General features: G+C 40.0%; 1 protein-coding gene across 1 annotated transcript in view; it reads right to left on the minus strand.

Annotated features, from left to right (window-relative positions):
* LOC121820853 (uncharacterized) overlaps positions 1-23,190 on the minus strand; it is a 90,834-nt gene that overhangs the window by 8,897 nt on the left and 58,747 nt on the right. The window contains 2 exon segments of the mRNA XM_076553242.1: positions 226-770; positions 772-2,519. Of these exon segments, the coding sequence (XP_076409357.1) occupies positions 660-770; positions 772-2,370 (1,710 nt within the window). The 5' untranslated portion in view covers positions 2,371-2,519 and the 3' untranslated portion in view covers positions 226-659.

The following is a 23,190-nucleotide window of genomic DNA, read 5'->3' on the forward strand; positions in this document are numbered from 1 at the left end:
CAGGCAGTGATGAGGCAGTCATGTGGTTGGGTTTACAACCAATGAGAAGGCAGAACAGAAAGATTATTTAAACAGGGACACAGGAAGTACCTCCCTCTCTCGGGGAAGCTAGGAGCACTGCAGGAGGTAAGATTTTATCTCTGAGCTCTGACCTCTCGGCTTTCTCTTTTACCTTGGCTCTGTGTTTCTTATTTTAAAAAGACGATTGGTTACATCAACAGTTACCTTGTCATTTAAATTCATAGGACTTGTGTCTATGTGAGCTTGCAGGTGTAAACAAAATAAAGAGGCACATCATATTGCTAGAACTAGTTGTTGACACTTGTCAGATTGTTTTCTACAGAATAAATCATCTTGTGTAACTGAATGTAAGTGGGCTGGCTAAAGATCTTACCAAATCCTTTATATTCAGATTCCTTTCAGCATGAGTTTTTCCAGATCCTCAAAATCTAATGTTATATTCCAAGGCTTTAAAAGACCAATTACACACAAAAAGTGTTGCTCATGTAGAGTTTCTCTCCAGTGTGTGTTCTTTTATGCATTTGAAGAGTACTATGAAATGTAAAGGATTTATCACATTGATTACATACACAGGGTTTCTCTGCAGTAAGCGTTCTTTCATGGTTTCAGTGACTACTGTGACATAAAAAAGCTTTACTTCACTGATTACATTCATAGGTTTCCTCTCCAGTAAGTGTTCTTTTATGCACTTGAAGAGCATTGTGACGTGCAAAGGCTTTAGCACAGTGATTACATTCATAGACCTTCTCTCAAGTATGTATGTGTTCTTTTATGCCTTTGAAGATGACTGTGTCCTGCAAAGGCTTTAGCACACTGAGTGCATTCATAAGGTTTCTCTCCAGTATGTGTTCTTTTATGTCTTTGAAGATTACACTGTTGTGCAAAGGCTTTACCACATTGAGTGCATTCATAGGGTTTGTCTCCAGTGTGTGTTCTTTTATGCACTTGAAGACTTTTGTGCCTGGCAAAGGCTTTACCACACTGAGTGCATTCATAGGGTTTCTCTTCAGAATGTGTTCTTTTATGTTTTTGGAGATAACTGCGTTGTGCAAAGGCTTTACCACATTGAGTGCATTCATATTCATAGGGTTTGTCTCTATTGTGTGTTCTTTTATGCATTTGAAGACTTCCGTGCCATGCAAAGGCTTTACCACATTGAGTGCATTCATAGGGTTTCTCTCCAGTATGTGTTCTTTTATGTTTTTGGAGATAACTGTGTTGTGCAAAGGCTTTACCACATTGAGTGCATTCATAGGGTTTGTCTCCAGTGTGTGTTCTTTTATGCATTTGAAGACTTTTGTGCCTTGCAAAGGCTTTACCACATTGATTACATTCATAGGGTTTCTCTCCAGTATGTGTTCTTTTATGCAGTTGAAGATCACCATGAAATGTAAAGGCTTTACCACATTGATTACATACATAGGGTTTCTCTCCAGTATGTGTTCTTTTATGTCTTTGAAGAAGACTGTAATATGCAAAGGCTTTACCACACTCAATACATTCAATACATTCATAGGGTTTCTCTCCAGTATGGTTTATTTTATGAATTTTGAGAGAACTGTGTTGTGCAAAGGCTTTACCACATTGATTACATACATAGGGTTTCTCTCCAGTATGTGTTCTTGTATGCCTTTGAAAATGACTGTGATATGCAAAGGCTTTACTACATTGATTGCATTCATAGGGTTTCTCTCCAGCATGTGTTCTTTTGTGCCTTTGAAGTTGACTGTGTCGTGCAAAGGCTTTACCACATTGAGTGCATTCATAGGGTTTCTCTCCAGTATGCATTCTTTTATGCCTTTGAAAATGACTGTGATATGCAAAGGCTTTACTACATTGATTGCATTCATAGGGTTTCTCTCCAGTATGTGTTATTTTGTGCCTTTGAAGTTGACTGTGTCGTGCAAAGGTTTTACCACATTGAGTGCATTCATAGGGTTTCTCTCCAGTATGTGTTCTTTTATGTATTTGAAGATGATTGCGACAACCAAAGGCTTTACCACACTGATTACACTCATGGAGTTTCCCTCCAGTATGTGTTCTTTCATGCCTTTGAAGATGACTCTCACATGCAAAGGCTTTAACACATTGAGTATATATGGAAGGTTTCTCTCCAGGTTGACTTCTTTCACACCTTTCATGTCTTCTAGAACTTTGACAATGTTCTTCAATATTATGTTCTTCCCAACCATATCCCACAGTAGTGAGGTTTCTGTAGGTTTCCAGCATCACATCTTTGTAGAGATTTTTCTGGGAAGGATCCAGCAAAGTCCACTCTTCCCAAGTGAAGTCAACATGCACATCATCATAGGTCACCACTCTCATATCATGGTTTTCCCACTCACCCATGTTCTCTGCTCAGCTCCCTGAAGCAGTCCTTGCGGCACAGTACAAAAAACCACTGGCACCAGCTTCTCTTCAAAGCCAATACAATATTCTTCTAACAGCTATTTTTCAAAATGCTGGCAGGATTTGTCCGAACTTGATTTAAAGCACACCTGTACAGAAATAAGTAAATTCTTCAACAAAAGAATAAAAACACCGAGCCAGCAGATGGTGGCACACGCCTTTAATCCCAGCACGTGGCAGACAGAGGCAGGTGGATAGCTGAGTTTGAGGCCAGCCTGGTCTACAAAGTGAGTTCCAGGACACCCCAGGATACACAGAGAAACCATGTCATGAAAAAAATTCCCCCAGAGCAGGCAAACAAACAAGCAAAAAAAGAATTAAAACACCAATAATAAACTAAAAGAAACATCTGAGTTGATGCCTCCTTCCATTTATTCACAACTGAGGAACATCTACCTCCAAAATATATCCTCTGTTTTTCTGTTTTATATTATTAATTCTATTCAGTATATTATATGAATTAAATATATTTAATTATGTTGTATTAAACATATTCTTTATTTTAATAATAAATATTCCATAATTTGATGTCTAGACAGTCATGTTTTGTTTATGACTCACATAGTTTTTGTAGGATGATCAGCTGAGCATATTATCTGGTCTTGGCTGTGGAACTCATGGACATGTAGTCATTTAACAGCTCAACTGGGGTTCATTAACATGTCTGTCATTTGAACTGGCTAGTAATTTTTTTTCACAGTCTTTATCAGGTTAGTTCAGCCTTCTTCACATGGCAGAAGTTTTCAGAAGCAAGAGTAGTCAATGTTTACAAATGTTCCATTTGTCAAAGATTATTATGCTGCCACACCAACTCCAGTGCCATCCATGTGACATGAACAATTATGTCAATATTAGCGGACGGGAGATACGTGTCCCATGGGATTAAGCTCCCTGGAAGTCCGTGGCAGAGTGCCCGTGTTATGCCTCCTTCTTGAAAGAGACGTGCTTCACAGATCATGAGCTCCCTGGGCTATGGGTTCTGTATAACTGCTTTTCTGATAATAGTCTAATTAATCTATGAAGCATGGCCAAAATTAATGAATGCTTGGGTTGTGAACTATGGAGGAAAGGGGAGGTTGGACATGGATCTTAATCGATACAACAAAATGAGCTATTTTTTAAGGCCTCAAGCTGCTAGATAAAGAAAGTATAATAATTCAGGCCTTCTAGGGAATGAACACTCACCCACTAGGAATCCTTTAGGAATCCCAACTAAAGTGATTTATGGCAGAAGACCTTATTTCATAGGAGGCAGATGGTGGGCCCCTCTGTTGAGGAAGTTCAGCATAGGAAACTTGAGGACTACAGCAAAACTCCTTCCCCTTACAGGCGAAAAAGTATGAGTCCATATTCCATCAGGTAAAAATGTTTTATATTAGAAGAGATATGTGGTGGAAGAACTAAAGAAAGACTTAGAGAGGATCTACAGCATCCAAATTGGCTAAGTGGGTCATAAGAACCAGAAAAGTAAAAACAAATACTAAACTAGAGAGTGGTTGAGATAAAGATGAAGGACACAGCTGCAACCACAAGGAAGTCTACACAAGTCTAGGGACCATACTAAGTTTAAAAAACACAGACTGCTCGTTGGGTCATAAAGTTCTTGTAGGTGAAGGGATATGTCTAGTGCCAATTAATAATTGTGTGCTTGCTGTTTTTTTAAAGATGATGTAATTGAATTATTGCCAAGCTCTTGCTGTTCCTTGTATGACTTGATAGTTTTCTGTATATAAACTACTGATTTGCAGAAGTAAAATTGCAGCAGATTCAAACCACTTCTGAGTGTGTTGTCTGTCTGTCATTTGCCAAATCCTTGCCTTCCTGACTACCCAAGCCCTGGTTCCCCTACAGTCGTGGTACCCCCGATGGGTCAGTCCGTGGCATTATGCCATGGTTCAATCAAAAGTTGACTTAGAAGGTACCTTTGAGATGCAATATATGATCAACTACAATAGATAAAAAAAAAAAAAGACCTTCATGGGCTGGGCAATGGTGATGTATGCATTTAATTCCAGCACTTGAGAGGCAATGTGGATCTCTATGAGTTTGAGGCTAGCTTCATCTACGAGCAAATTCCAGGACAACTAAGGCTACACAGAGAAACCATGTCTAAAAAAAACTAACTAAATAAATAAATGAATATAAAATAAAATCTTTATTTTTATGGAAGGCTCTTAGTGATTATGTGTGATACTGTTAACCAAAACTGAACATAACTAACAACACATAACTTTCTTCAGATTTAGGGACTCTGAATGCACTGAAAACCTAGTGCTAAAAAATTGAACACAACACAGATTTGGAGAAATAATTTAATTAACTCAAATGGATCAAACAAGACCAACAATACAAAAGCTTATTTAAAGTTGGTGTGTTGTATACTATATATATTATAGAAATAAAATCCTCAAAATTCAGAAGAATTCTAGGCCTTGAGTGCTATATGGAAATAGACAATAACAGAGGATCCTGTAGACACGAGAATAATTAAATCTACAAAAGCTCAAATCAAGAAATATTTGTGATCCTGCCTGGAGTCCCCATCTGGACCAGAGCTCCAATCCGCCTCAGAACTCCCATCTGGACAAGAGAGCCCCGCCACTTCCTGAGACTTAGAGACCAGCCCCCAGCTTCCATCTAGCCCGGAGATCCCATCTAGACAAGAGGTGAGTGCCTGGGGTCATATCCAGAAAGGCCTGCTCCTAGGTCCCATCCCTGGGCGCCAGCCATTTTGGGGAAGACCTGCCCAACTTGGGCCCAGGTTCTGGCCATAGGGCAGGCCCCCCCACCCCCACTGGGAAGGTTCCCCTTCTCGAAGACCCCCGGCAGACCCTGCAATCTCCACACCCTGCCCCACACTCATCTGCCTGAGACCCCAGCCACTTCCTGAGACTTAGAGACCAGCCCCCAGCTCCCATCCTGTCCGGAGTCCCCATCTGGACCAGAGGTGAGTGCCTGGGGTCATACCCTGGGAGGCCTGCCCCTAGGTCCCATCCCTGGGCACCAGCCATTCTGGGGAAGACCTGCCCAATGTGGCAACAGGTTCTGGCCATCCGGCGGGACCCCCCTGCCGGAGGTTCCCCTTCTCCAAGACCCCCCCAGCAGACCCAGCAATCTCCATGCCTTGCCCCCACACCCAACTGCTGGAGACCCCAGCCACTGCCTGAGATTCTGAGACCAGCCTCCCAGCTCCCATTTGGCCCAGAGCTTCCATCTGGACCAGAGAGAGGCTTCCTGAATCTGTCAGCTCTGTCTGGACCAAGAGCACTGATAAGACCAAGAATGAATCCACCAGTAGATGGGGAGACATCAAGGCAGAAGTACATACAACAAAATGAAGAGCAATACAGCATCACCAGAACCTAGCCCTCCTCCAACAGCTAGACCTGAACATCACAAAATGGAAGAAACAGAAGAAAGCAACCTTATGAATAACATCACAAAGATGTTAGAGGCTTATAAAGAAGAAATCAAAAATGAAATTGAGGAAAAGACAAACAAAAAATGGAAAGAACACTATAAAAAAATAGAGGAAAGGACAAATAAAGCAGAAGAAAACAATAAATCCCTGAAAGAAAATCATGAAAAAGCAATGAAACAGATGAGGGAAAGTCTAAGACCTGAAAAGGGAAATAGAAAAAATGAAGAAGACACAAACAGAGGGAATGCTGGAAATAGAAAATCTGAGTAAATGAACAGGAACTTCAGATGCAAGTATAGCCAACAGAAGACAAGAGATGGAAGAGAGAATCTCTGGTATTGAAGATACGGTAGAAGAAATAGATTCATCAGTCAAGAAAACACCAAAGCCAAAAAAGTCATGACCTAAAATGTCCACGAAATTTGGGACACCATGAAAAGAGCAAATCTAAGAATAACAGGGATAGAGGAAGGAGAAGAATACCAACTCAAAGGCACAGAAAATATATTCAACAAGATCATAGAAGAAAACTTTCCCAACTTAAAGAAGAAAGTGCCAATGAAGATACAAGAAGCCTATACAACACCAAACAGACTAGACCTCCCAAAAAAGTCCCCTCACCATATAATAAACAACTAAACGTACAGAATAAAGAAAGAATATTAAGACCAGCAAAGGAAAAAGGCCAAGTGACTTATGAAGGCAAACCCATCAGAATAACACCCAATTTCTCAATAGAGACTTTGAAAGCCAGAAGGACTTGGACAGATGTAATGCAGACACAAAGAGACCATGGATGCCAGCCTAGACTAATATACCCAGCAAAACTGTCAATCATCATAGACGGAGTGAACAAGACATTCCAAGACAAAGTCAGATTTAAACAATACTTATCCACAAACCCAGCCACAGAAAGCACTAGAAGAAAAATTCCAACCTAAGGAAGTCAGATACACCCACAAAAACACAGGCAAGAGATAACACCACAGCAGTAAACCCCAAAGAAGAGACATGCACACAAACTACCACCAAAAAAATAATAGGAATGAACAATCACTGGTCATTAATATCCCTTAATATCAATGGACTTAATTCACCTATAAAAAGACACAGGCTAACAGAATGGATATGAAAGCAGGACCTATTTTCTGCTGCATATAAGAAACATACCTCAAATTCAAAAATACACAACCTAAAAATAAAAGGCTGGGAAAACACTTTCCAATTAGTCTTAAGAAGCAAGCGGGTGTAGACATCCTGATATCCAGCAAAATAGACTTCAAACTAAAATAAAAGAGATCAAGAAGGGCATTACATACTTATCACAGGAAAGATCCACCAAGATGAAGTTTCAATTCTGAACATTTAAGCCCCTAACACAAGGGCACCCACATATGTAAAAGAAACATTACTAAAGCTTAAACCACATATAAAACCACACACATTAATAGTGGGAGATCTCAACACCCGACTTTCACCACTGGACGGATCTCCCAAATCGAAACTTATTAGAGAAATAAAGGACTTAACTGATGTTATGATTCAAATGGACTTAATCGATATCTACAGAACATTCCATCCTAACAAAAAAGAATGTACCTTCTTCTCAGCACCCCATGGGACCTTCTCTAAAATCGACCACATACTTGGCCACAAAGCAAATCTCAGCAGATACAAACAATTGGAATAACCTCCTGCATTCTATCATACCACCATGGTTTAAAGTTAGATTTCAAAACAACAAAAACTACAGAAAATCTACAATCTCACGGAAACTGAATAATGCTTAACTGAATCACCAATGGGTTAAGGAAGAAATAAAGAAATGAAAGACTTCCTCGAGATCAATGAAAATGAAGACACCACATACCCAAACTTATGGGACACTATGAAAGCAGTTCTAAGAAGGAAATTCATAGCACTAAATGCCCACAGAAAGAAGTTGGAGAAATCTCAAACTAGTGACTTAACAGCACACCTGAAAGCCCTAGAACAAGAAGAAGCAAAGTGTCCCAGGAAGAATAGACGCCGGGAAATTATCAAATTGAGAGCTGAAATCAATAAAATAGAAACAAAACAATACAAAAAATTAATGAAACAAAAGAGTTGGTTCTTTGAGAAAATCAACAAGATAGACAAGCCCTTATCCAAACTAACCAAAAGACACACACAAAGAGAGCATCCAAATTAACAAAATCAGAACTGAAAAGGGGGACATGACAACAGACAATGAGGAAATCCAGAGAATCATCAGGTCATACTTCAAAAACCTCTACTCGACAAAACTGGAAAATCTAAAAGAAATGGATAATTTTCTGGAGAGGTATCACATACCTAAGTTAAATCAAGACCAAATAAACTACTTAAATAGTCCAATAACCCCTAAGGAAATAGAATCAGTCATTAAGAGTCTCCCAAACAAAAAAAGCCCAGGACCAGATGGTTTCAGCACAGAATTCTACCAGATCTTCAAAGAAGAGTTAATACCAATACTCTTTAAATTGTTCCACACAATAGAAACAGAAGGAACAATACCAAACTCCTTCTATGAGGTTACAATTACCCTGATTCCTAAACCAAATAAAGATGCAACAAAGAAAGAGAACTACAGACCAATCTCCCTCATGAACATTGATGCAAAAATACTCAATAAAATATTGGCAGACTCCAAGAACACAAAAAACAATTATCCACCATGATCAAGTAGGCTTCATCCCAGGGATGCAAGGTTGGTTCAGCATACGAAAGTCCGTCAGTGTAATACACCATATAAACAAACTGAAAGAAAAAAACCACATGATCATCTCACTAGATGCAGAAAAGGCATTTGACAAAATCTAACACCCCTTCATGATAAAGGTCTTGGAGAGATCAGGAATACAGGGTACATACCTAAACATAATAAAGCTAACAGCCAATATCAAAGTAAATGGAGAAAAACTCAAAGCGATTCCACTAAAATCAGGACAAGGCAAGGCTGTCGGCTGTTCCCATACTTATTCAATATAGTACTTGAAGTTCTAGCCAGAGAAATAAGACAACATACGGTGATTAAGGGGATACAAATTGGAAAGGAAGAAGTCAAGCTTTCCCTATTGGCAGATGACATGATAGTATACATGAGTGACCCAAAAAATTCATCCAAGAAACTGATACAGCTTATAAACACCTTCAGCAACATAGCAGGATACAAGATCAAGTAAAAAAAAAAATCAGTAGCCCTCCTATATAAAATTGACAAACAGGCTGAGAAGGAAGTCAGAGATACATCACACTTTACAATAGCCACAAATGATATAAAATACCTTGGGGGTAACTCTAACTAAGAAAGTGAAGGACCAATATGACAAGAACTTTAAGTCCTTGAAAAAAGAAATTGAAGATGTCAGAAAATGGAAAGATCTCCCATGCTCATGGATAGGCAGGATTAACATAGTAAAAATGGTAATCTTACCAAAAGCAATTTACAGATTCAATGCAATCCCCATCAAAATACCAACACAATTCTTCACAGACCTGGAAAGAATAATACTCAACTTCATATGGAAAAACAAAAACCCAGGATAGCCAAAAGAATCCTGTACAATAAAATAACCTCTGGAGGCATCACAGTCCCTGACCTCAAGCTCTACTACAGAGTTACAGTAATAAAAACATCTTGGTACTGGCATAAAAACCATGTGGACCAATGGAATCGAATTGAAGACCCTGACATTAACCCACACACCTATGAACTTATAATTTTTTGACAAAGAAGCCAAAAGTGTACAATGGAAAAAAAGAAAGCATCTTTTCTGTGCTGGAATAACTGGACATTAACACGTAGAAGGCTGCAAATAGATCCATATCTGTCACCGTGCACAAAACTTAAGTTCAAGTGCATCAAAGACCTCAACATAAATCCAGTTACTCTGAATCTGACAGAAGAGAAAGTAGGAAGTAGTCTTGAATGCATTGGCATAGGAGATCACTTCCTAAATATAACACCAGTAGCACGGACACTGAGAGAAACAATCAATGGGACCTCTTGAAACTGAGAAGCTTTTGTAGAGCAAAAGGACATGGTCACAAGACAAAGTGACAGCCTACTTTATGGAAAAAGTTTTTCACCAACCGCACATCTGACAGAGGGCTGATATCCAGAATATATAAAGAACTCAAGAAATTAGACATCAAAATGCCCAACAGTCCAATTAAGAAATGGGCTATAGAACTAAACTGAGAATTCTCAACAGAGGAAGCTCAAATGGCTGAAAGACATTTAAGGAATTGCTCAACATCCCTAATCATCAGGGAAATGCAAATCAAAACAACTCTGAGATACCACCTTACGATTGTCAGAATGGCTAAGGTCAAAAACACTAAAGACAGCTATGTTGGAGAGGATGTGGAGCAAGGGGAACTCTCCTTCACTGCTGGTGGGAATGCAAGCTTGTATAGCCACTTTGGAAATCAATATGGCGCTTTCTTAGAAAATTGGGAATCAATCTCCCCCAAGACCCAGCTAGACCACTCTTGGGCATATACCCAAGGAATGCTCAATCATACCACAAGGGCACTTGCTCAGGTATGTTCATATCAGCATTGTTTGTAATAGCCAGAGCCTGGAAACAACCTAGATGCCCTTCAATGAAGAATGGATAAATAAAATGTGGTACATATACACAATGGAGTACTACTCAACAGAGAAAACAATGACATCATGAGGTTTGCAGGCAAATGGGTGGATCTAGAAAAAAAATCATCCTTAGTGAGGTAACCCAGAGTCAGAAAGACAAACATGGTATATACTCACTCATAGGAGGATACTAGATATAAAACAAAGATGACTAGACTGCTAATCACAACTCCAGAGAGGCTACTTAGTAAAGAGGACCCTAAGAAGACACAGGGATCGCCCAATGACAGAGAAATGGATGAGATCTACATGAACAACCTGGACTCGAGTGGGGGTAATGAAGGGCAAGGTTTGAGGGAAAGAGAGCTTAAGGGAGTGGGAGATTCCAGCTGGATCAAGAACAGAGAGGGAGAACAAGGAATAAGAGACCATAATATTGGAAGACCACATGAGAATAGTAAGAAGCAAAGTGCTAGAGAGGTCCACAGAAATCCACAAAGATACTTCCACAATAGACTACTGGCAATGGTCGAGAGACAGCCCGAACGGACTTACTCTGGTGATAGGATGGCCAAACACTCTAACTGTCGTCCTAGAAATCTCATCCAATGACTGAGAGAATCGGATGCAAAGAGCCACAGCCAGGCCCCAGGTGGAGCTCCAGGAGTCCAATTGGCGAGAAAGAAGAGGGATTGTATGAGTGAGAATTTTTGAGACCAAGATTGGAAAAAGCACAGGGATAAATAGCCAAACTAATGGAAACACATGAACTATGAACCAATAGCTGAGGAACTCCCAACTGGATCAGGCCCTCTGGATAAGTGAGACAGTTGATTAGCTTGAACTGTTTGGGAGGCACCCAGGCAGTGGGACTGGGCCTGTCCTTAGTGCATGAGCTTCCTGTTTGGAACCTGGGGCTTATGCAGGGACACTTCATTCAGCCTGGGAGGAGGGGACTGGACCTGCCTGGACTGAATCTACCAGGCTGAACTGAATCCCCAGGGGAGTCTATGCCCTGGAGGAGATGGGAATGGGGGGTGGGCTGGGGAGAAGGCGGGTGGGGGGGGGCGGGAGTGGGAGGACAGAGGAATCTGTGGCTGATATGTAAAATTAAATTAAATTATAAAATAAAAATTAAAAAATATTTGCAACAAATACGTGTATTAAATATAAAATAATAAAACAAATTATTTTCACTAGTGCATCCAAGCATCATATTTATCCTCACACAATCTTAAGTAGTAAGTCCCTTCAATGCCATATTTGCTAATGATGAATAAAGGATTATTATTCTTAAGAATAAGCAATACAATTCACCTCAAATTCTAAAGTTATAAAGGCTGATAAAAATGCACAATGCAATAGTCAAGAAAAATAATATAATACTTTTAAATTATTGTTTAAAGAAACTTATTTAGTTTCCACATTATTGGCCAAATTCACTTTGGTCTTTTACATGAAGCAATGGTGGTGACTGGATATAATTTGTCACTTGTCCACAAGACAGTGATGTTCATTTAACATCATACCCAGGAGAAAAAGGATTCCCTGTTTCTACGAATATTTTATGAAAATTTAATATATGTATCTCACAGTCATATAAAGTTATGAGATTCTAATCAAATTTATTAAATTACCTATCAAGTATCTTTCATACATAATCTTTAAGAGTTAGAATAAGTTTTAAGTCTATAGCTTTCTGATGACACTTAGAAATTCTAATTTCTTTTATAATACTCACGCATTTAAGTATTAAACATCATGGACAAATTCAAGTCCTAGAAGAGATGATGTGTCAAGATGAAAACAACTAAAACTGTTTCTATACAGGATGTCCCCAAACCAGCAACACCTCAAGGAACTCATAATATAGTAAGTTTTTAGAACACAAAAATAGGTGGAGATCCAGTATTTTCCAGAAATGACAATATAATTAATAAAACCAGATACAATAGATGGCACCACTGATAAAAGGAGACAACAGATATACATACAAATTTAACATGGTACCTTAAACAAGAACTACCAGACTCTAACCAAAATCAAAATCAAAGAAATTACTGGCTAGCACTCACCCTGTGCACTCTGCTTTTATTCCTTTTTCAATAATAGAAAATGGGTTTGGTGAGGAAGGATCTTCCACCAAAATTGAAGAGATTCACTTGAAGCCTTCTGAGGTTTCAACATTGTTGAAAATAGTTTTGACTGCTAAAAGTATCATATTCCTTTAGAGTAAAAAAAATATGTCTGTTAGGATTACCTAGAAATTATTTTTTTCCAATGATTGAAGATTGGATGTAAGGCTGCACCAGAGTGAGAAAATGTAAACTTTTAAAAAACAAATGCAAGATAACAGATTTTTAAAGAAATGATGTATGATTTGTATTATATACCTAAAACAACATATTTTGCTCAAATTGCTTTATAATCACAAGCACTTTTGAAAACAAGTCTATCTCCATCTTTGTGTGTATGTTTGTATGCGTAAGAATGTCTTCTATGTGTATATAGGTGACACACCAGAGAAGAGGATGTCAGATCCCCTGGATCTGGAGTAGCAGGTGGTTATGAGCTTCCCGACTTGGATGTTGGTGTCTGAACTCTGGTCAACCCCATGAATAATGTTGATTGGCCTGTCCTGACCACCCAGTAATTTGTATCCAATAAACTGAAAGTCCTTTACAGATTAACAACAAAAAACTAAATAAACAAAGAAAAATATAAATGATCACTGTGAACCTGATGCCTCAGTATTAAGATATTGGGTATGAGACCAGGTAGGCTGCCCACAGACATTCACCACTCTCTGTGACTAGAGACAAATACTCAAGGTTTTCCCTAGTGCTGCAACACCAGGTGCAGGTTCCTCTCCCCCATACCCACACCTCTTATAGATTCCACAGACCATCTCTACCTGCACTTCCCTTCACTTCCTGCCCCCAACTTGGGCAGATAACCCCTGCTCAATCATAGGCCATGCCTGTCAGAAGGCTAGGTAGGTGCCCAAAGAACTACCCCAACTGTCTGTTACCACAGACCAAATTCTCACAGTTACCTTTAGCACTGGAACAGAATACCAGGAAGAGACTACGAGGAGTACCTTTATCTTCCCCTGTCCACATGTCCACTCATACCATCCCCACCTGCCTCATCTCTATGTTCCAGCACTCAACTCAGGCAGGCAGCCCCTGATCAGCCAAATGTCATGCCTGCCAGAAGACCAAGTAGGCTGCCTGCAGATCTACCACACTATCTGTTACCACAGATCTAATTTTCACAGTTGCCCTTAGCACTGGAATAGAACACTAGGAACAACTTCCCGCCCCCTTCTCCACTCCTGTAGATTCCTAAAATTTTCTCCCCCTGACCTGCCCTTCACCCTGCTTTGAACAGCAGCAAGCATTCCCCCATGAACACACAGCCAAGCATGCCAGTAAGAAATGCAACATTCATCCAACACACCCTCTGAAAATCCAGAGAGAAAACAGGAACAAAACCACCACACAACCAAGACAATCCCAGAAATCGGCACCTAGGCCTATAATCACCTCCAAACCAGATGTCTAGATGCCAGGGTAGTATGTCACCAACAGAGCCCAGCTATGTTACCACAGCAGGTCCTGAAGATTCCAACATAGCTGAAGCAAAAGAAAAAGACCTTAAAATCAACTATATGAAGATGATAGAGGTTCTTAATGAGAAAATGAATAAACCCCTTAAAGAAATCCAGGAAAACAATTGGAGGAAATAAAAAAAAAAATCACTCAAAGAAAGCCAGAAAAACACAAGCAATTGAAGAAACCAATAAATCCCTTAAATTAACACACAATTGAAGGAAACAAATATAACTGTACAAGATCTGAAAATGGAAATAGAAGCAATAAAGAAAACACAAATTGAAGGAATACTGGAAGTGAAAACTTTAGGACTGCAAAGAGGAACTACAGAGGCAAGGTTCACCAACAGAATACAGAGCTGGAAGAGAGAATCTCAGGCATTGAAGATATGATAGACTAAATGGGTATACCAGTCAAAGAAAATATTAAATCTAAAAAATTCATGACACAAAATACCCAGGAAATATAGGAAACTATGAAAAGACCAAACTAGAAGATGAATGCCAGCTCAAAGGTCCAGAAAATATTTAACAGAATCATAGAAGAACAATTTCCTAAACTAAAGGAGTAGGTGCCTATCAAGGTACAAGAAGTATACAAAAGAACAAATAGGTCAGTGTGGGGGCATTCACCCACCAACCCCACAGCTCTCCAGAGTTTTCTTGAGTGTGAGCAGCAGGAAATATTAGATAGAAGGATTTATTGCGGAGAATATTGCAGAGATAAACAGATAGAAAATATAAAGGATAGCCTCGAAAGAGCCTGGAACCTTTTCCAATGGGCCCTGACTGTCTCTGCCCCAGGGTATTTATAGAGATGCCAAGGGGTGGAGCAAATGACCTTCCCCCGAGCACAACCAAGTGCAGACCATCTCAGACACCTGGGCCCGTGGTCCTAATCATCCTCTATGTGGACATGCTGGGTAAAGCCATGAGGAACCCGAGAACAGGCTCCCACAGGTCCCCCTTCTTAATATATAAAGAATAACTAATTATTAATGGCTTACAGCAATCTCCATAGCTGTTACACCTGGGAGTAGAGGATGATATAGAGGCATTTCTCTTTTGAATTAGGTCCAAGGTGACTACAGCAGTCTTAGCTGCCTCAAGCCCTTTCCAAACCCAAACTACAAACTTAAAGAATCCCTTAGCTTCATCATTACCATTAACAGGTTAACATAAATATTGCTACACATAGTCACAATTCTCCCAATCTTACAACACAAAGCACGCCTTTAATCCCAGCACTCGGGAGGCAGAGGCAGGCGGATCTCTGTGAGTTCGAGGAAAGGCACCAAAGTGAGTTCCAGGAAAGGCACAAAGCTACACAGAGAAACCCTGTCTTGAAAAACCAAAAAAAAAAAAAAAAAAAAAAATCCTGAATAAGTGTCAATGGTCACATGTACATATTTTAATTTGCCAAATTCTACAATATTTGTAACATCCATTTGCCATAGATGATTAGAAAGAAGACCTTGAGGGTTTACCCCTAAGTGAGGGGTAGGAAAATATTTTGGACATACCCCCACATCGCTTAATTATTTGGCAAGCTGCTTCTTTGGTAAGATTGAATTGCTTTCTTAAGCTTTTGCTATTCTGATAAAGAGCATGTGACTGTTGAGCCATTTCCACTTGGGATAATGTTACTATCTTTGTTAACTTATCAGCCATTGCATTACCCTCAGCTAAAGGACCAGGAAGATTGGAGTGAGCTCTAATATGGCCCACAAAGCATGGCAGCTTTCTTTTGTGGAATAGCGTCTTGAATTTGTTGAAACATTTTGACTTGATTGTTGTTAGTTCCAATGTTTTTACCAAAACTGTTACTATTCAAAGGAGTCAAGAACATAGATGTTCTTTCGTGAAACATAACCTTCATTAACCTCTTTGGGAAAAAGCATTTTCAAGATTTAGTATTTTCTCTTCATTAGCTTTAACTCCTGATATTAGCAGCTGTGATATTTAGCTGGCCACGAACTCACAGAGATCCGCCTGGCTCTGCCTCCCGAGTGCTGGGATTAAAGGCGTGCGCCACTGACGCCCGGCGCAACTATGTTTTTAAGACAAATTTTTCTGAAGTTTGTTTCTCATCTATAAAGCAGTCATTTCTTTTTGAATGACTGTTTCCTTGTCTCCTTATTAGATTTGCAAAGGAATTACTCATTGCAGGCAGTTTGTTCAAAAGGCAAAGAACTTTTTAAATTTCAACATAAGTTTCTTCATATCTAAGACAACGTTCAGTGTATAAACTGCTTTCTCTTGCTTTCTTAAGGATTTTAAAGTGGCTTGTTTGCTCTTATAGATAGCTTTTTGTCTTCCAACTACTGTAAAAACCTTGCACAGCTATTAGGGTAAATAAGGCATTTTACCAACGGAGCCCCAAACCGCGAAGTACCTAGTTCCTTATCCTTTCAATTTTTCATTGGAACTGACACTTAAATTCTTAGATGATTTTCCTCCTTATTCTTTTAAAAGCTGTATTTTATGTTTACCATGAACCTATTTTCGAGCTGACAAAAGTGTTTCAGGGCAATGTCACCATCTTTAGCGGAAAAACTACCTTTCCCAGAATGCATTTCCCTTATATCAGTCCCTTATTGCAAGCTAGCTTTTGGACTTCATTTCCCATAGTTCTTTTCAGGTCTGAGAGTCAACTTCTAAGTTCCTTTTTTTTAAGCAGACTTGCTTACAAATTCTTGCTCGGGAGGGTTTTGCTTTTGCAACGGGAGATTTGAACAAGCATTTTACATTTTCAACTATGGGACATTGGGAGGTTTCTGGTCTCTCCTCAGCTGGCTTTAACAGGTGTCTCTCCTTCATTTGACACTGGCCCTGGATCAGAACCGCACCTGCCTTGTTAGTGCACACTGAGGCTGGCATTTCTGATGGTAACTTTCCTCGGGGCTTGTGTTTGCCTTAGCCAGTCAGTGAAAAACAAACATTTACAACAGAGCTTTTCCATAGCTCCTTCAGAGAGATTTTCTCCCACTGATCTATCTCATTTTGCTTGTTACCACCACCACCCCCCCCCACCGCCCCCCCCCCCCCCCCCCCGCCATGCAGAGCTTTCAGGTATCTCAGGCTGCTTTGTTCCTCTGCTAGCTGCCTTTGGAGGTAGGGGCTTTCTTCACCCCAATCTGCCTCAAATTATTAGCAGCTTTCACAGGTCATGCATTTTCTGGGGAGGATTATGTCCCTTCTCTGTTTCTTTAGAGTCTTTCTCCCAGACAGTTCCCAGTTTGGGCTCAATTTATCCCCTCTACCCCAGAAACAGTTTCCGACACTACAGTGGCAGCTTTTTTGCTTCTGAAGGTAGGGGCTTTAGTCCATTTCTGTTTTCAGGGTCTGTGTGGTTTGTGTACAGACTGAAAATCTAACAAGGGAGGTTTTTGCCGTTTCTAAACTCCCATTAGGACAGGTGTTTTGCCTCATCAGGCCTTCACCTGGCCCAGTCCCCCAGTGGGTTGTGTTTGCTTGTCTGGGTGCTCAAGGACTGAGCTTATATCAGAGGCAATCACCCCGCAGGGCTATACTCCCTCATCTCACTGGGAGTCAGTTGAAACAAAGCTTTTCTCAAAGAGATGCTTTCTCTGACAGAAAAGAAAGCTTTACTCCTAGATAGTTCTGTTCTGCCCTGGCTGGGCTCTTTCCCCAGACAGTGTTCTGACTCAGTAGCACGACTGCTTCAGACACAGTTCCCAGAAAGGTCCTTATTCTGACAGGAAAGCTTTTTCTCAGATTTCTTTTTGCAGCTGTGGACCTATCAACTCGGGGCTTGTAGGAAAGTGCACAACTGTGCCGTTCCCACCGGCTTTAGCTTTGTTCATTAGCAATCTTCCCCTGGGTCCTGCACCTTCCTGCCTCAGCTCTGGGCTCCTTCAGGAAGTTTACAACTGCAGGAACCCTAGTATCCCTGAAATGTACTCCAACTCAGACGCTGGCCAGTTGCTTCTTAGTTTTTGGCTAGAATCGAGGATACAATGCTAACAGTTTGCATTGCTTCAGGGGATCTTTGCATTAAGACGATTAGGAGCACCTTTTCATAGCTCACTCAGAAACAAAACCCTTGATGCCTCAACTGAAAAGCTTGGCTTTTTTGCTTTTCTCAGGTAAAGTTTCCTGCCCTTTTGGGCTCTCTGTAGCTCTTCACCCACACTCTCCCAAGTGTTCCTCAGGGGACTTTGACCCACTGTCTTTTACTAGCTTGAGACAGAGCTTAGAAGAAGATTTTAGGAACTCCATCTCTGCCTCCTGTATTGCAGGGAGGATTTTTAAAGCTTGAAAGACAGAACTTAGAGAGGTTTTGCTGTCTTAAGAGGTTTGTTGTTTTCCCTTAGAGCTAATCACAGGTGGTCCCCATACTAATATCTTCAGGTGATTCCTTCTGAGAGAGAGTTCTGAAAGGCTTTTCCCCCAAATTTTCCAAGAAAAGCTTTTTAGTTTAAGAGAAAGATTTTTTCCCCAAGACAGAAAGACCAACTTTCCCCCAAAACTTCTGAACTTAAAACTTTTTGGCTTTTTACACCCATTTTTGCCTCAGAGAAAACAGCAGAAATTTCTGCTGCTGCTTGGACTTAGCATTTCAGCTGTCTCGAGGTCAAAAGCTTCCATAGGAAACTTTTTCTTCCCCATAAGCTCAAAGAGCTTTTATACTACCCATAAAGCTCAAAGAAAGATTTTTCCCCCCAGTTTGCGTGCATAGCTTCCAAAGTTAGAAAACTGAAGTTTTTCTGTCTAGTTGCCTTTTTTTTCTACATGATCTTACACTTATAAGTTTTTCCTACACTATATTACTACCCTATACCTTATACTTATTTTTCACAGAAATTGAGAAAGGGATAGAAGATAGAAAATTTTGACATAGAATTTTGCACTGCAGCATCGGACATCCTTCTAGTCCATTTTCCTTTTCTCTCGAGGATAAAACCCCTGCCCCTCAATACTATATATATTTTTTTCCATAACCCTGGCATGCCACTTTCCACTGGCAGGGCTGACTCAGTACTTTCGCCAAAAACTCTGTAATAAAACTATTATTTTCCTTTTTCTATAGTCCCTATTACTTTGTCTTTAGTCCCTGTTCATTTGTCTTTAGTCTTTTTTTCTTTTGCCCCCCCCCCCCAATTTTTCTTTAGTCCCTGTTCAGGCGCCATTCTGTGGGGCATTTACCCACAAACCCCACAGCTCCCCAGAGTTTTCTTGAGTGTGAGCAGCAGGAAATATTAGATAGAAGGATTTATATTTCGGAGATAAACAGATAGAAAATAAAGGATAGCCTCGAGAGGGCCTGGAACCTTTTCCAATGGGCCCTGACTGTCTCTGGCCCAGGGTTTTTATAGAGACGCCAAGGGGTGGAGCAAAAGACCTTCCCCCCAGCACAACCAAGTGCAGACCACCTCAGACACCTGCGCTCAGGCCGTGGTCCTAATCATCCTCTTTGCGGACCTGCTGGGTAAAGCCATGAGGAACCCGAAAACTGGCTCCCCCAGGTTAGCCCAGGAAGAAAAAGTCCCCTCACTACATAATAATCAAAACACTAAACATACAGAACAAAGAATATTAAAAGCTACAAAGGAAAAATATCAAGTAACATACAAAGGCAGACTTGTGAGAATTGCATTCGACTTCCCAATAGAGACTTGAAAAGCCAGAAGGGCTTTGGAGACATACGTGGCAGACTCTAAGAAACCACAGATCCCAGCCCATATTACTATACCCAGAAAATTTTCATTCACCATAAATGGAGTATAAGATATTCTATAATAAAGTCAAATTTAAGCACTATCTACCTACAAACACACTACAGAAGGTACCAAGAAGGAAGAATCCAACGCTTGACTACACACATGAAAACAAAGGAATAATTTCACAGCAGCAAAACCAAAATAAGAGAAACACACACACACACACACACACACACACACGTACACACACGTACACACACGTACACACATTAACATACCACCACCACCACCACCAAAGTAACAGGAATTAACAATCATTGTTTATTGATATTGCTCAATATCAATGGGCTCAATTCTCCAATAAAAGACACAGATTAACAGACTGCATGTAAGAAGAGGATCCAACTTTGTACCTCATACAAAAATATAAAGGATAGACATTATCAAAAGGTAAAAGCTGGGAAAAGATATTCCAAGGAAATGGACCTAAGAAGCAAGCAGGTGTAGTTATTTTAATATCTCACGAAATAGAATTCAGACAAAACTTAATCAAAAGAGACGAGGAAGGACACTACATATTCATCAAAGGGAAAATCCACCAAGATAACATTTCAGTTCTTAACATCTATGCCACAAATTCAAAGTCACTGTTAGCATTCAGACCCACCCATCCAGCATCCTGACAACATCATTTTATGTAAAGTCCTCTTTAAGAGAAAACTCCTTGTAGTTCAAATCTTAAAGGGTCTTATTCATAAAGACAAACCTGGAGTGAGGTATTGGGGTGAATGCTGGAAGATCAGAGAAGCAGAACAAGCCACAGCCACCTCACCTTGCCAATTCCTCAGCTGATCCTGTGTCCTCAGACTGGAAGCTTCTGTGTCCTCATCTGAATGGATGCCAGTTGAACTGCTGCTCAAAAGCCTAAAAGCTTAATCAGCCGAAAGCTTCTAGTTCCTGGTCTTCATGCCTCATATACCTTTCTGCTATCTGCCATCACTTCCTGGGATTAAAGGTATAAGTCACCATGCCTGGCTGTTTCCAATGTGGCCTTGAACTCACAGAGATCCAGAGAGATTTCTGCCTCTGGAATGCTAGGATTAAAGGCGTGTGCTACCACTGCCTATCCTCTGTTTAATATTGTGGCTGTTCTCTGACCCCAGATAAGTTTATTAGCGCACAATATTTTGGGGAACACAATACCACCACAAACCCTCCCCCCTTCGTTTTTATTGCTACACGGGTGTGCGCACCTCCTCCCTCCCCTTTCTCTCTTTCCTTCTCCCTTCCCCCTTTAATAACAAAACTTTTCTCACCAGGCGGTGGTGGCCCACACCTTTAATCCCAGCACTTGGGAAGTAGAAACAGGCAGATCTCTGTGAGTTGGAGGCCAGTCTGGTCTACAGAATGAGATCCAGGACAGGCACCAAAAGTACAAAGAGAAACCCTGTCTCAAAAAACCAAAACAAACAACCAACAACAACAACAACAAAAAAAAAAAAAAACAAAAAACTTTTCTCATTAGCACTATCTCATGGTGTGTATAACTTTCTACCATGCTCCTTAACTCCACTCACTAAGGCTGCCTCAGCCATTTTTAAAATACAACAGTCACCACCTTTGTAAAAGTAATACCTCTGCAGCTTAAGTCACACATTGACCCTCACACACTGATAGTGAGAGACTTCAATACCCCACTCTCATCAATGGAGAGGTCCTCCAGACAAAAACAAAACAAAGGAAATGCTAGAGCTAACCAGAGTTATAAACCAAATGAACCTAACTGATATTTCCAGAACATTCCACCCAAACATAAAAAAATATACCGTCTTCTCAGCACCTCATGAAATTTTCCAAATTGATGACATACTGAAAGACAGTGCAAGTCTCAACAGATATGAGGAAATTGAAATAATCTCCAGCATCCTATCAGACCACCATGGATTAAAATGAGACATAAACAACCACGGAAACAACAGCAAGCTTAAAAACTCATGGAAACTGAACAATTCTCTACTGAATGACTACAGGGTCAAAACAATAATAAAGGAACTAAAGACTTTCTAGAATTCAGTGACAATGAATACACAACATCCCCAGATTCCTGGGACACAATGACAGTGGTGCTGTGAGGAAAGTCCCTAGCGCTAAGTGCCTACCTGCTATCAACTTCCCAGCACACCTGAAAACGCTACAACCAAAGGAAGTCATGTTGATAAACCATTTCATGCAGGACAACCAAAGAAAGAGAGACACCTGAGGACATAATGACGTCTTAAAGGGGCAGATAGGTGAGCCTCAGTGGACTCAACCCCAAGCAGCCTTGCAGAAGCCTTTTTATTGATTGTTACACAAACAGTACTTTTTTAACAAGTCAGTATTCACATACTAGAACATTTGATCTGATCTAGGAGTTGTCTGAAGGAACACATCACCCAAATAATTCTTAGCCATTACATGACTTCCTTGTTTGCCAGGAATGTCTTGTGACTGAAGTTTTGCAAAAGCTCTGGAAATACTACAGGAAAAACAACTCTATAAATCTCAGATAATAATTACTGATTATTTACGAAACAATTACTTCAAAGCTTAGGTGAGACATTACTCTGGAGTTTACACCAGAAACAATAGCCCTACTCAATTTCTCACTACAAAGTAAGCATACTAGAAAGGAGCAGACAACAACCTATACAATTGACGGCTAAAATTAATAAAACAGAAACAAAAAGAATACTGCAAAAAATAAATGAAACACAGAGTTGGTTCTTTGAGAAAATCAACAAAATAGACAAACTCTTATCCAAACTAACTAAGAGACAGAGAGAAAATATCCAAATCAATAAGATCAGAAATGAAAATGAGGACCTAACAACATACACCAAGGAAATTCACAGACTTATAAGGACATCACTTTAAAAACCTGTACTCCACCAAATTGGAAAATCTAAAAGAAATGGATAATTTTCTCGGTAGGTACCTCTTACCAAAGATCAATCAAGACCACGTAAACAATTTAAATACATATTAAACACCTAGTGAAATAGAAGCAGTCATTACAAGTCTCTTAAACCAGGGCCAGTTTTAGTGCAGAATTCTACACTTGAAAGAAGAGTTAATGGCAATACTCCTCAAATTATTCCATATTATAGAAACAGAAGGAACATTACCCAATTCTTTCATGAAGCCACGGTTGCCCAGATACCCAAAGCACATAAAGACTCAACAAAGAAAGAGAATTACAGACCAATTTCACTCATGAACACTGGTGCAAAAATACTTGACAAAATACTTGGAAACAGAACCCCCAAATACATAAAAAGGAACATCCATATGACCAAGTAGGCTTCATCTCAGTGATGCAGGGATCATTCAATGTATGAGAATCAGTAAATATAATCTACCATATAAATAAGCCAAAATT

Source organism: Peromyscus maniculatus, chromosome 17 (assembly GCF_049852395.1).
Source record: "Peromyscus maniculatus bairdii isolate BWxNUB_F1_BW_parent chromosome 17, HU_Pman_BW_mat_3.1, whole genome shotgun sequence".
NCBI lineage: Eukaryota > Metazoa > Chordata > Mammalia > Rodentia > Cricetidae > Peromyscus > Peromyscus maniculatus.